The 15470-nt window shown below is 43.3% G+C and overlaps 1 protein-coding gene across 3 annotated transcripts in view; it reads left to right on the top strand.

Moving 5' to 3' along the window:
* Positions 1 to 15470, top strand: part of CHN2 (chimerin 2) — a gene marked incomplete at its 5' end in the record, with an annotated part of 331632 nt that overhangs the window by 202702 nt on the left and 113460 nt on the right. For all 3 annotated transcript variants that reach the window (XM_082661915.1, XM_082661914.1, XM_082661916.1), the window contains 2 exons: positions 3281 to 3394; positions 8611 to 8896. In XM_082661915.1, the coding sequence (XP_082518041.1) occupies positions 3281 to 3394; positions 8611 to 8896 (400 nt within the window). The remainder of the gene's footprint in view (positions 1 to 3280; positions 3395 to 8610; positions 8897 to 15470) is intronic.

Raw genomic sequence — 15470 nt, 5'->3', positions numbered from 1 at the left:
CCTACTGCAAAGCAAATATGCATTACCATAAAAATAGCTGGCAGTCTCGGGCTGTGGTATGGTGCACAGCTCACAGCAGGCAGAACCACCCAGACAGAGCAAAGGGCGGAGGCGGAGGGGGGAGGATGTCAGTCAGATGCACAATTCGATTTTCTTCCCATGTCCCACCTGGAGGCATTATAAGGTTAAAGTCTCTTTCAGCTCCCAGAGCTCTCCCAGCCAATCCAAAACCTTTTCCTCTATTCCCTTACCCATCAGAGCCTCACTTCCGTGATGAATGACCCTCTTATTTGTCCCAGTTCAGCAGCCACTTCCTAATTGCCACGGCTGCGTTTCTGAACCTTCCTACTGGGCCTTGGGAAGCTGGGGTCTCTGGAATACCTGCCTGCATCACTGGCCTCGTCTCTCTTCCACCCCCATGTCCCTAATATCTAACCTGGTTGTAATAGGACTTTTTTTTCTTCAGTATACTGATTTGGATTTTGCTCATAGAGCAAAAGAAAAGAGAATTAATTTAAAAAAGAGAAAATGAAAACCTATTATATACTTCTCAAATAGAACATTTTTGTACATGAATTCCAAAAGAAACTCTATTTATTGTTTCTTTCCCTTTTTTGCATAAAAGTTTTGTTGAATAACCTTCTAGTTTTCATAGTCCAACCTCCCCCCCCCCCGCCATCCACATAAACTGTAGAGTGAAACGAGACCAAAGAAACATTTTCTTAACCATAAAAAAGGAATATATCGTATTAGAGGGAGGTTAGCTTAAAAACTTCATATTCTGGTTTCCCTTTCTTTTTTAAAAATGAAAGTTTTTGTTGTTACACTCAAAAAGTAAGACATGCTCTATTCAGGAAACATATATGCATATTTTTTTCCTAGAAAGAATCACAAGAAAGTGTGTTCAGTAGATACCATTAGGGAAAGGGAATTTTTATTTCTCTACTGTTTATATTTTTATTTCTTTCGTGCCTTTTAACTTTCAAATTTTGAATTTTCCCACTGTGGGTAGGTATTACTTTTGTTCTTAAAAAGTTAATCAATTAATACCCAATTAATTTGGGAAAATTACAGCATATAGGAATCTACAAGGTGGAAAACACCATAGCCCCACCGTGAAAGGGAAGCATTGTTAACTTTTTTCCCTTCATCTCTTTCTTCCCAGTCTTTGTGCAAGCTCTGGTTTTTGAAAAGTTGGGATCATAGATATATACATGATGGGTACTTTTAAATCCATGCCTAAAGGGGCTGATGAGCCACACACTGGGTCTTCAGATGCACAAGATTGTCATTTTCTTCTTTTGAACAATTGAATTTAACTTAGTTCTTGACACCTGACATCTGCTGCTGGCCATCCCTGAAACACGTCCATTCAAGGGAGTTCAAACAAAGCTGCTTTCAGGTTAACTGCCTATTTGGGATATTCCTTTTCCCATTTTTTTTTTTTTTTTTGCCCTTCTCCCCCCAGAGAGTGACCTGGGTCAGGGGTGTCAGGTTTCTGTGCCCTTCGCTGCGTGTGCCTCTTCCTGCTGCGGTCACCCCCTGCCCTGCCCTGTCAGGTTGTGTCCTGGACATCTCAGTCTCAAACCTCTTATGGCACCAGCTTTTGTCCTTTCTGATGTGGGAAACTTTCCAATGCCCTCTGCCCTTCTATCCTCTCCACGTCCCTCCCACCTCTCCCTCCCTCCCTCCCTCCCTCTCTCCCTCTCTCTCTCTCTCTCTCTCCCTCTCCCTCTCTCTCTCTCTCTCTCTCTCTCTCTCTCTCCAGCCTTCTCCAGCCCCAGCTCTTGCTGCAAAGGAGGCTTCTCCACCTCCCAGCTTAGACCCACTGAACATGGATTCTAGCCAAATTTCTCCCAATCTCCCTCCCAAAAGAACTGGGGACACTGGTCTCCTTTTGGAAAGGAGGGTTGCTCTTATGTCACACAGCACATTCATCCTCACCCCAGAAAAGCGATGCTGCAAGACCTCCATACATTGACTCTCAAGATTTAAAACCAAAATTTGAGAAGACAGAACACCCCTTTTTCCCAAGCTATCACTGCCCTAGGCTTTTGAGAGTTGATCTGAGAACTCAAGGCCAGAGTGTTTGACCTCACTCCTCACTCACACAAAGCTTCAGCTTGTAAGGTCTAGTTGTAAAGAATAGAAGGGAATTAGGACGTAAGTATTGTGATAGGTTTATTTTTTTCCAAAATGTTATCCTGGTACATGTGTCCTCTAAGAATCTTTGCATTCCTGTGGAAAAAACAACAGCACTTCTTGTGTAGCCAGCTTCCCTCCCTCCCGTCTCCCTTCCAGGAAGGTAAAAGGGGATTCTCTGTCCAGAAAACTTCTCTAATTTATTCCCCCCAATTCCCTAAGATTGGGTCATCCCAGAAAGAGGGTGGTGTTCCCTCTCCCAGGAGCCCGGGACCCCTTGGCCCTGGCCTCACTCCGCCACAACCCAGCTCCCACCTTCCTCTGAAACAGATTGATCAAATCTCTGATAACAGGGGTGAGCCGCTGTCTTTGCTTTAGGGCAGCAGAGAGAGCTGGCTGGTTGTGTGTCCCTAACTCCTGTCCTGTTCTCCTCTCCCCTGGCATTGCTGTCCGCTCTGTAGGTCCCAGACATCCCCTCCAGAGCAAAGCAGTTACTGGCCAAGCTTGCAATCCTACCGAATTTTCTACATGGATGTGTATTACTTTTTAAATTGCGGGGGGAAAAATAAACATTATCTTTAAAAAAGAAAAATAGGTACATTTTCCAAACACATCCCTAAGCGATTGCTCTCAAAATTTAGAGGAGTGGAAGGCTGTTCATTACTTCTGGCTCTTCTTTCCAGAGAATGAGCCTCTAAAACGAACAGCACCCCACACTGACGTAAGCAGGGTGATAATCAGTACGTGCTCGTTTGCAATCAGGATGATACCTAGTGATGAGCAGAGTGCTGCATTGGTAAATGCTCTTTTGCTTTCCTTCATGGATAAAAGGGGAGCCATAACCTGGCTTTTGGTTACGACTTTAATTTTCAGCTTGTGATCAAAGGCAATAGCAGAAAGCCAGGTGGACTGGGCGTTCTTCCTTTTGCCTTGCCTACTTGCATGCTTATTATGTGTTTGGGTGCATGCTGAGAGCCAGGTCCAAGCCCATCTGGAAGTATACAGTAGTCACACCCCTCTTCATTTAAATGGGGAGCTGTAGGTTCCAGGTGGACCCACCATCTTTTTTAGGCGGCTCTTTGTGGTCCATGTTGGTATGTGATCTGTTCAGAACAAAGATGGTCTTGTCTCTCCTCAGGTTTCATGGGATCATCTCCCGAGAGCAGGCAGATGAGCTTCTTGGAGGCGTGGAGGGCGCCTACATTCTTAGAGAAAGCCAGCGCCAGCCAGGGTGCTACACGTTAGCACTAAGGTGAGCCTGATTTCATCCACTGTTGCAGCTGCTTTACAGGAGACTTTACTTATTTTTTTCCCCTTTTTTTTTTTTGCGGTAAAATATACATAACATACAATGTAAATGTACCACTTTAACCATTTTTTAGTGTACAATTCAGCGCCATTAAATATATTCTGTGTCCTGCAACCATCTCCACTATCCATTTCCAGAACTTTTTCATCATCCCAAACGTTCGGTACCCATTAAATCAATTGCTCCCCATTCCCCCCTAATTATTTTTTATTTTCACTTCATTTACAAAGCAGCCAGCAGCATGTCAGAGGCTTATACATTTCCTGTTATCAGTTGATGGGCTCTGAGGCTCTGTTTATGCATACACAGCATTCTTTGGAGAATCATCTGCAAAGCTGGTGCTCTAGGGCTGCTTCCTTCTGAAACATCAAGCCTGCTGATTGAGACACACCTCTGCCTCCCTTCGCCCTCGGCAAAAGTCTTCACCTCACGTTGTGCGTGTGTGCCTGCACGGCCGTGCGCTTTAACCAGAGAATTCTCTCAGAGATCACACTGACCTCACACTGAGCTCCCAGGGGTAGTCATGACGCTCCACGCCAGCGAGCCATCGCAGCACTTTACCACAAAATCACAGTATTAAAAAATCACAATTTCAGTGCTTGTGATTGGTCTGTTTACATTTTCTGTTTTTTCCTGGTTCAGTCTCAGAAGGTTGTGCTTTTCTAAGAATTTGTCCATTTCTTCCAGGTTGTCCATTTTATTGGCATATAGTTGCTTGTAGTAATCTCTCATGATCCTTTGTATTTCTGTGGTGTCAGTTGTTACTTCTTTTTCATTTCTAATTCTATTGATTTGAGTCTTCTCCCTGTTTTTCTTGATGAGCCTAGCTAATGGTTTATCAATTTTGTTTATCTTCTCAAAGAACCAGTTTTTAGTTTTATTGATCTTTGCTATTGTTTCCTTCATTTCTTTTTCATTTATTTCTGATCTGATCTTTATGATTTCTTTCCTTCTGCTAACATTGGGGTTTTTATGTTCTTTCTCTAATTGCTTTAGGTGTAAGGTTACATTGTTTATTTGAGATGTTTCTTGTTTCTTGAGGTAGGATTGTATCCCTCTTAGAACTGCTTTTGCTGCATCCCATAGGTTTTGGGTCATCATGTTTTCATTGTCATTTGTCTCTAGGTATTTTTTGATTTCCTCTTTGATTTCTTCAGTGATCTCTTGGTTATTTAGTAATGTATTGTTTAGTCTCCTTGTGTTTGTATTTTTTACAGATTTTTTCCTGTAATTGATATCTAGTCTCATAGTGTTGTGGTCAGAAAAGATACTTGATACGATTTCAATTTTCTTAAATTTACTAAGGCTTGATTTGTGACCCAATATATGATCTATCCTGGAGAATGTTCCATGAGCACTTGAGAAGAAAGTGTATTCTGTTGTTTTCGGATGGAATGTCCTATAAATATCCATTAAGTCCATCTTGTTTAATGTATCATTTAAAGCTTGTGTTTCCTTATTTATTTTCATTTTGGATGTTCTGTCCATTGGTGAAAGTGGGGTGTTAAAGTCCCCTCCTGTGATTGTGTTACTGTCGATTTCCCCTTTTATGGCTGTTAGCATTTGCATTATGTATTGAGGTGCTCCTACGTTGGGTGCATAAATATTTACAATTGTTATATCTTCTTCTTGGATTGATCCCTTGATCATTATGTAGTGTCCCTCTTTGTCTCTTGTAATAGTCTTTATTTTATTTTATTATTATTATTATTTTTAAATTTGTTTTATTTATTTTTGGCTGTGTTGGGTCTTCGTTATGTGCAGGCTTTCTCTAGTTGTGACAAGTGGGGGCTACTCTTCGTTTTGGTGCACGGGCTTCTCATTGCGGTGGCTTCTCTTGTTGCAGAGCACGGGCTCTAGGCCCACAGGCTTCAGTAGTTGTGGCACGCGGGCTCACTACTTGTGGCTTGTGGGCTCTAGAGCACAGACTTAGTAGTTGTGGCACACGGGCTTAGTTGCTCCGAGGCATGTGGGGTCTTCCTGGACCAGGGCTCGAACCCGTGTCCCCTGCATTGGCAAGCGGATTCTTAACCACTGCGCCACCAAGGAAACCCTAGTCTTTATTTTAAAGTCTATTTTGTCTGATATGAGAATTGCTACTCCAGCTTTCTTTTGATTTCCATTTGCATGGAATATCTTTTTCCGTCCCCTCACTTTCAGTCTGTATGTGTCCCTAGGTCTGAAGTGGGTCTCTTGTAGACAGCATATATATGGGTCTTGTTTTTGTATCCATTCAGCCAGTCTGTGCCTTTTGGTTGGAGCATTTAATCCATTTACATTTAAGGTAGTTACCAATATGTATGTTCCCATTACCATTTTCTTAATTGTTTTGGGTTTGTTATTGTAGGTCTTTTCCTTCTCTTGTGTTTCCTGCCTAGAGAAGTTCCTTTAGCATTTGTAAATTAGAACACTTCCTAACACCATACACAAAAATAAGCTCAAAATGGATTAAAGACCTAAACATAAGGCCAGACACTTTAAAACTGTGAGAAGAAATCATAGGCAGAACACTCTATGACATAAATCACAGCAAGATCCTTCTTGACCCACCTCCTACAGAAATGGAAATAAAAACAAAAATAAACAAATGGGACCTAATGAAACTTAAAAGCTTTTGCACCACAAAGAAAACCATAAACAAGACGAAAAGACAACCCTCAAATGGGAGAAAATATTTGCAAATGAAGCAACTGACAAAGGATTAATCTCCAAAATATACAAGCAGCTCCTGAAGCTCAGTATCAAAAAAACAAAACAACCCAATCCAAAAATGGACAGAAGACCAAAATAGACATTTCTCCAAAGAAGATATACAGATTGCCAACAAACACATGAAAGGATGCTCAACATCACTAATCGTTAGAGAAATGCAAATCAAAACTACAATGAGGTATCACCTCACACCAGTCAGAATGGCCATCATCAAAAAATCTACAAACAATAAATGCTGGAGAGGGTGTGGAGAAAAGGGAACCCTCTTGCACTGTTGGTGGGAATGTAAATTGATACAGCCACTGTGGAGAACAGTATGAAGCTTCCTTAAAAACCTAAAGCTAGAACTACCATACGACCCGGCAATCCCACTACTGGGCATATACCCTGAGAAAACCATAATTCAAAAAGAGTCATGTACCACAACGTTCATTGCAACACTATTTACAGTAGCCAGGATATGGAAGCAACCTAAGTGTCCACTGACAGATGAGTGGGTAAAGAAGATGTGGCACATATATACAATGGAATATTATTCAGCCATTTAAAGAAACGAAATTGAGTTATTTGTAGTGAGATGGATGGACCTAGAGTCTGTCATACAGAGTGAATTAAGTCAGAAAGAGAAAAACAAATACCGTATGCTAATGCACATATATGGAATCTAAAAAATATATATATATATATGGTTCTGAAAAACCTAGGGGCAGGACAGGAATAAAGATGCCGACGTAGAGAATGGACTTAGGACACAGGGAGGGGGAAGGGTAAGCTGGGACGAAGTGAGAGAGTGGCATGGACATATATACACCATCAAATGTAAAATAGCTAGTGGGAAGCAACCACATAGCACAGGGAGATCAGCTCGGTGCTTTGTGACCACCTAGGGGGTGGGATAGGGAGGGTGGGAGGGAGACGCAAGAGGGAGGAGATATGGGGATATATGTATATGTATAGCTGATTCACTTTGTTATAAAGCAGAAACTCACACACCATTGTAAAGCAATTATACTCCAATAAAGATGTTAAACAAAAAATAAAAGAAAATAAAAATCACAGCACCCAAAAGGCATTGCATTTACTGCACCTTCCTAACCTGGATCAAATATTTTATGTCCTTTGATCCTCATGGCAATCCTATAAGGTTTGGTGAAGGTTTTCAATTTCAGAATTGGATTGTCTTCCAAAAGTTCATTCGTGAACTCTTTGGAATTGGGAAGCTCTTTCTCCATGGAAGAAATGGTATCAATGAAACACTTCCCAGGGCCTTCCCTGGTGGCAGAGTGGTTGGGAGTCTGCCTGCCAATGCAGGGGACACCATGCTCTAGAGCCCGCAAGCCACAACTACTGAACCCACGTGCCACAACTACTGAAGCCCACGTGCCTAGAGCCCGTGCTCTGCAACGAGGAGCCCGCGCACGCAACTAAGAGTAGCCCCCTCTCACCTCAACTAGAGAAAGCCCGTGCGCAGCAACGAAGACCCGACGCAGCCATAAGAAAATAAATAAATAAATGTATTAAAAAAAAAGAAAGAAAGAAACACTTCCCAGGTCAGCCCACAAAGGTGTGTTCAACCCACCATCTCGATGCTGTGATTGTGGAATGGTCGATGCTTTCCAGGTTGCGACTGGGGATGGCATATCTTCAGTGATGTCATTATGGGGAAGCACTTCAAGAGTAGCAAGTGCCCTAGAGATGCAAAGTATTTTCCCAGCATCCCAGCAGCAGGAGTTGACAGTCCCAGTGGGGAGCCAAGCAGGGGCTGTGAGATATAGGACCAAGGCCAAGAGGGAACAATCAGAACTAAAGGGAGAGCACCCTAATGATTAGGTTACTGGAATGCTGGCTCTGGCGTGGCGTTCAAGCAGGGAGCTCCACACAGCTCCCCTGTTTCCCTTCTGTTGGACCAACTGGGGTGAGAGGCATGGGGTGCTTTACTGATAGTGATTAAAGATGTAATAATAAAAGGACATCAGGCCAGTGGTGATAGCTTCCCTTGCAGAGGTAATTGCCTGGTACAGGGGAGGGGGTGGAGGGGCATGGCTAGTTCCCATTAAGAAATTTATGTAAGATATCTGTAAATCAGGCAGTACTCCTTGACTTTTACAAATGAGAATGATTATGACCCAATGGCCTTAGTGATTTCTAGGACCAAATGATGCCATATGACTGGCTAGGGTTAAACCCACCTTTGCCTCTTTCCAAGGATGTAGCCTCAATCAGGTACCCCATCTTTTCAAGGCTCAGTTTCCTCAGCAGTCAAACAGGGATAATAATTGCACCTGTCTCAATGGGTCTCCATGATAACTTAATGGGGAAAATCATGTCCAAGGGCTTAGCCCAGTGCCTGGCATTCAGTACACTCTTGGGAAGTTTTAGCTGCCATTGCCACTCTAACACTACTGTGATTTCTAACACTACTGTGATTTCTCCTTCCTCATGGGCAGGTTTGGAAACCAGACCTTGAACTACAGGCTCTTCTATGATGGAAAACACTTTGTGGGTGAGAAGAGGTTTGAATCGATTCACGATCTGGTCACAGATGGCTTGATAACGCTGTACATAGAAACAAAAGCGTCTGAATACATTTCCAAAATGACAACAAATCCCATCTATGAACACATTGGATATGCCACTTTACTCAGAGAAAAAGTATCCAGGAGGCTAAGCAGGTCTAAAAACGAATCAAGAAAAGCCAACGTCACAAATGAAGAACACACAGCGGTTGAAAAGGTAAGCGACACGAGGGACAAAAACAGTCTCTCTTTTTATAATCTATGCTGAAAAACCGGACGATTAATTCTATATGTGATTTGCCAGTATGTTGTAGGAGACCACCCCACCTCCACCGAAAGAACTTTAGAATTTTCATGCTAAAAGGGACCTTGGACATCTTTCAGTTCAACCCCCTCATTTTACAGATGAGGACAGTGACGTCCAGAAATGTTTGATGATATGCCCCAACTCATGCGGTCAGAGCCGAGACTTCCACAGATAATTATCTGTGCGTTTATTTGGAGTTTGAAAGGAAGAGACAATCCCCTTAATGTTTTATGATGAAACTAGTCACTTGCTTTTTAATTGCCATTTGAGGTGTTACTGGCTCCATCTCTAGTCCACCCAGCTGGCCAGACACATGGTATTTGCATTTCCTTCTCTCAGGACTGGGTGACCCTGCGTGATCCACAGGTCAGCCGTCTCTTGAAGGTGGTTTTACCTAGATAATGGATTTTACTGACGGAGATGGGAGCATTAGCGGTGATGATGGCTGTCTCTGGGAGGCTTGGATAGACAGGCTATCCTTTGTCCCAAAGGAGGAGTTATTATGCCTCACCGAGGATTAGAAGCTCCTAAGTGGGTGATGTTCAAGGTGGTTACATCACGGCAGGATGTGGCGAGGAAGATCTGATTTTCCTCTCCAGTAAGCTGCTGTTTATTTGAAAGACACCACCGCAGTTTGCTAGCAGATTTTTTGGATGTGCCTCTTTAGGAACCATCTGCTTTGCCTGGTCCTGTCTGTTTTCCACTGAAAGAAAGTGACAGCCAGCCACGCCAGTCAGCCCCCACTGAGTCTGTGCTGAGCCCAGCTTCTAAGGCGAGCTTGGACTGGGGCAGATGTCAATAAGCAGGGCGAGCACTGCTACTTCTGGTGGTTACTAATCCTTAATTAAACTGGAATGGCCCCCTTCGTCCCCCTGTTGTCCAGTGTTAGCAGAAAGCAAAGGAACCTCAGGTCGACTGATTGGGCTCCGGCTTTGGTGACGGGGATGCACCAGAAAGCACTGAAATGAGGAGAGCAGAGGATGGCAGGCGGTTCTGTTGGCAGACAGGGGAGGATCTTAATTGATTTGCTAATTAAGCTTTAGAGCCTAGGAGAACCTTCCTCAGAATCATGTCAGATGAGCAGCTGGCTCATGAAAAAAATCATTTGCCATTTTCTTTTTATAACTCCAGAGTCTCCAAAGCACCTGTTTATTCTTTTGCAAATAATTGATTTGGGAAGTGGTGGGGTTTCTGGTTGTTTACATTTCAACAAAAGAGAGAGAGAGAACTTGGGTCCCAACTTTCAGAGTTTGTTCCCGTCCAGGCAAAAGCCGTTCCTTACTCTGTTTGCCAAATCTGTTGAAAAGTAATTTAGAATAGAAAATCTGGAAGCTGACCTTCCTAGCCATGACAAATCAGAGGATGAATTGTAAAATAAATCTCTGAAGTGGTGTTTATATTTCTGAATTGGAGAGTGATGCCACCATAAAGGCAATCTGTTACAACTGCAGGCGACACACTAGAACATTTCCAGGAAAAGAGGTGAGTAGGAAGTGACTCTTGTGTAGTTGGGATGAGAGTTTAGATCCTGGGTGTTGGAATTGACATTCACCGATTTCTGCCCTCCGCCACGAGGGAAGTTGGGTCACTGGAAACTGATATTTCTAGATGATAGTCCCATAAGGAAATTTACACGACAAAATATGTCCTTTCTTGTAGATCATTTTGTATTTATTTATTAAGATTAAATTTGGGAGGAAATTAATAATCAGATTAATAATCACTTTGAGTGAGCCACCCAGTATACTTTTACCTTTTTAGGAAAAGATAAATAAAGAAAATGTTGAAAGAGAAAGTCCAAACTCAGTGAAAGGTTTGATGGACAGGTGTTGGTGGTGCGTGTTTCTTAGATGCTGATGATGCCGTGTTTGGCTTTCCTGGAGGACACTCCGAATACTGGGTCTGGTCATTTGCCAGGGGTCGCTCATTTTGTTACTGGATTTGTGAAGTAACTTGGTACGCCTCCATCTGTTTCTCTCTGACCTGTATTGACAAGTGGAATTACCAAGTCTCAGTCTTGCCAGAAATTCCATTTCCCTTAAGGGCAGGTCGGTGGACTGCTGCCATGGAGACAGTAACTAGAAAAGAGGTGGCAGAAGCTTGAGTGGATTGACTGAGAATGTCCGCGGCACCTGTCTGCGTCGGTAGTGGCACGTCTTGAAGGTTTTAATGAGTGAAATGGGTAGGTTTCCTAATACTTCTCAAATCCAGACAGCCCAGCATTTCATTTTCCAGAGTACTTAAACTCCATCCGCCCGTTTATTTTATTGCTCATTTCCTAATGAATCCAGAGAGACTATGTTACCTGTAAATCCGAGAATATTAACAGTGTAAATTGGCAAAAAGATATTACCTACCCCATCAGATTTGAGCTGTTTCCAGATTTACCTCCTGTCAAGATGGTTAGCAGTGAACTTGATTTTAATAACTGCAGATGAGGTGGGAAGAGGGGAGGGTGCAAAAAAAAATTTTGTGGTTGTTAGCCAATAGGGATCTGATTTTTTTCTGATTCTTTAATTGATTTTTAAAACATTATGATCTATAAGGGCCACCGTTTCATGTATTTAATTAAAATGGTCATGCCCAGTGTCATTTCTTTCTTTTTTTTTTTTTTAATTTATTTATTTTTGGCTGTGTTGGGTCTTCGTTTCTGTGCGAGGGCTTTCTCTAGTTGTGGTAAGCGGGGGCCACTCCTCATCACGGTGTGCGGGCCTCGCACTGTCGCGGCCTCTCTTGTTGCGGAGCACACGCTCCAGACGCGCAGGCTCAGTAGTTGTGGCTCAGGGGCCCAGTTGCTCCGCCGCATGTGGTATCTTCCCAGACCAGGGCTCGAACCCATATCCCCTGCATTGGCAGGCAGATTCTCAAACACTGCGCCACCAGGGAAGCCCCCAGTGTCATTTCTTTTATGAAACTTATTTCAGAATTTATTCCGTAGATGGATTGTCTACTGACCTCCAAAACTGGTGCTGTAAGCAATGTAAGAATAACAGGATTTAACATTGGTTCAGACATTTGCAGTTCATAAACAGATTTCATGCATGTGAAATAGCTTCCCATTTTATCCTCAGAACAACTTTGCCAGGTACATAGGGCAGGAATCATTATCCCCACTTTATTGAAAAAGTCACAATAGCAGGATGAGGAATCAGACCCACACTTCCTAACTCCAAGTTCAAAGCTTCTTAAATCTATGGAGCAGCTGGACCTCATTCTGTTCTTATTGCCCTTATTGCCTTAAGCAAACACTCTTGCTTTTGACCATCCTAAGTCAATTGATAGTAAGAATCCCTTAATATTTACGTGATGTGCTTTTGAAAATACACTGCTATCAATAGCTCTAATAACTAAACTGCCTTGTAAATGATACCCAACTGAATCAAATATATGTGACAACACTATTTTCAATAGCACATTTATTAAGTAAATTTGGCTTGCTGGATTAAATTGCATTTATGCTTTACTGGAGAAAAATCATCTATATTCTTGATACAATACAAGCACATTTAAGAATATATTATAGTTTACCATTATTCATTTCACTATTTTTTATAATAGCAAACATCAGAAAACAACCTAAATGCCCATCAGTTGGGGATTGGATTGCTTATATGAATTATGGTACACCGATGTACAGGAATATTATGCAACCACAGAAAAGAATGAGGATGCTCTCATATGGACCAGTTTGAAAAGATTACCCAGAGTTATCAAATGCAAAACCAAATATACTATAGTATGGGCAGTATGGTTTCATTTGTGTAAACAAGAAAAAAAGATTTTACACATTTTTTTCTTGCAAAATCATAGAACATCCCTTGAAGGATGCAAGAGCTAATATCAGGGTTGCCAGTGTGGAGGGGACGGGGGTGTCTAAGATGTAAGGGAGGGAAGGAGACTCCTGCTGCTATTTCATACTCTTTGAATTTTGAATCATGATAAATGCAGGATCCCATTCAGAAAATTAAATAAGAAAGCAAAATTCATCATGTCCTAAATTCACATACGTTAAAGCAAACCCTCCGTAAAACCTCTTCTCTACTCAGTGTATCACACACACACATATACAGTTCCAGCCCTCTGGACCCACACTGTTTTCCCATCCCTTCTCACTGGCCCCCTTCCCCATCCTGATAGCTCTTTTTATTCTTTCATTTCTCCTTTGGATTGTTAGCAAGGAGTCTGTATTTAGAAGCCTTTTGCTGAAGGTTGGGGACTAGAAGATAGTAATTTAGCACAGAACTAAATCAGCAAATAAAGCCTACGGCATGACTGTCCCTGGAAATGGGGTGACTGTTGCTCCCTCCCTGATCTTGGCCCCTGACCACCTATAGACCCCTCAGCAGTGCTCCCCTGGGGTTTTGTCCAGCCCTCCCCCCATTTTTCATGCCCTTCCACCCCACCCCACTCTCCTTTCTCAAGCCGCCCCAGGCCAGCTCCCAGATTCCTCTTGCTTTCCTACAGCAGCGAGGAAACCTTTTTCGTTTCTGCTCGTCTTGCTGTGAAACCAAGAGAGAGACCTTTTCTGGAGTGAAGGGTTCTGTCCTCCTGTATAGATGAGTGTTTCAGAGAGGAATGATCTCCAACCTCCACCCCACCATTTATTTTCTTTTAGAAATAATTATTTTCTTTACATCCAGGGTGAACCTTTCGTCTTTTATTTCACTGTTTCCACCATAGGGATCAGCTGGCCTGCAAGATATCTTTGCCTAATACCATATTACATTTTTCTCCATACTCCTGGAGCAACAGGAAGTGCCCCCCCACGCCTCCCCAGGGCACAAATCTCCAGGCCTCACTTACTGAGAAGCCTCAACAGTGGATTCAGCTCATCCTGAGTGGTTCTCCCCACCAGTCCCATGATGGCCCCCAATGGCTGGTGCCCCTTGGTGACTTTTCACTCATCAGAGTGTTGCTCTTGCTGTTGTTTTCATCTTGGAAACCATCTGATTGGCTTTGTCTACAGGACAGAGTTCAGATTCCTCAGCAGGACATTTGCAGCCCATCTAAGCCCAGGCTCCCCTGGATGCAGAGCCTGAGGCAAGGGCTGGGTGCGTTGGTAATTTGGGATGGCAGCCAGGGAGCAGGAGGGAGAGTGAAACAGACAAGGAGAGAAGCCAGTGGAAATGCAGATTATGGAGTTGGGCACCTTCCAAGGAGCCATGTAGAACTGCTCCTGGGAGGAACTGAAAGGGGGGTGGTATTTGCCCACCACCCCCTGACCTCTGTTGGCTGAGGGGTGCTTGTGAGCTGTTAAGTCCCTTAAACACCAGGCTGTGCCTGCAGAGAACCAGGTGGGTGCCCAAGGGCAGGGAGTGAGAGATCATGGTGAGGACACATGCTGTCGGACTGCCGGAAGGTGAGAGCCACAGCGATGCCCGGGGTCGATGGTGGGCCAGACGATGCCCACTGCAGTCCGGCCCCGCCTTTCCCAGCCTGTCTCCAGAGGCTGGCCTCCCTCGCCTTCCTGTGGTCTACAGATGTTCCTGTGCCCCTCGCCTCCCCTCCCTCTGTGCCCTGTCTGACATGCCTTCCCTCTCCTGTTATCTTCAGCTTTCTGTTCACCCTTTAGAGACAAGCACAGCCTCCCTAATAAAACCTGCTGGGACCCACCCTCCCTCACCGACTCTAAAGGATTGATCTCATCTCACCACTATCTCACCACTTTCACAACAAAAAACTTTTTATTGAAGTATAGTTGATTTACAATGTTGTGTTAGCTTCAGGTGTACTGCAAAGTGATTCAAATATATATATTCTTTTTCAGATTCTTTTCCATTATAGGTTATTACAAGGTACTGACTATAGTTCCCTGTGCCATATAGTAGTTCCTTGTTTTTCCATTTTATATATAATAGTGTGTCTGTTAATCCCAAACTCCTAATTTACCCCTCTCCCCTTCCCCTTTTGTAACCATAAGTTTGTTTTCTATGTTTGTGAATCTGTTTCTGTTTTGTAAGTAAGTTCATTTGTATCGTTTTTTTAACCTTATGTTTTGCACATAATCTTTAAGATAATTTGACATGCTGTGTGTCCTAGGTAATTATTGAAATCAATGGTTCTCAGTGTCTCCCTCAGTGACTGGCAGCATCACATTCCCCAAGAGACTGATTAGAAATTCACCTGCTGGGCCCCGACCCCAGCACTACTGGGTCAGGACCTCTGGGGCGGCAACTGCCAGCTGCCGTGTGACCAAGCCTCCAGGTGGCTCCGGTGCACACCCAAGTTTGAGAACCCCTGGTTTAGATGCTCCTCTCTTCCTCTAGAGGTTGACCAGTTGGAGGCCCAGGTCACTGCTTGGTTTACATCTTAACTCTAAAGCCCAACCCATGAAGGACTCAACAGAGTAAACACTGTTGAATAAACAGATGGATAATTTTCAAAAGGGAACAGATTGGTTCACACTCACCCTAAGGAGCAGCGTATCTCGAATACACCAAGATGGCGCATCAGTATCTCCCACCATTTTCTCTCAGGGCATCTC

This window comes from Grampus griseus (genome assembly GCF_964374135.1).
Source record: "Grampus griseus genome assembly, chromosome: 9".
NCBI classification, from domain to species: domain Eukaryota; kingdom Metazoa; phylum Chordata; class Mammalia; order Artiodactyla; family Delphinidae; genus Grampus; species Grampus griseus.
Note: the sequence above shows the minus strand (reverse complement) of the source record. Positions and strands in the feature narration are given on the sequence as shown.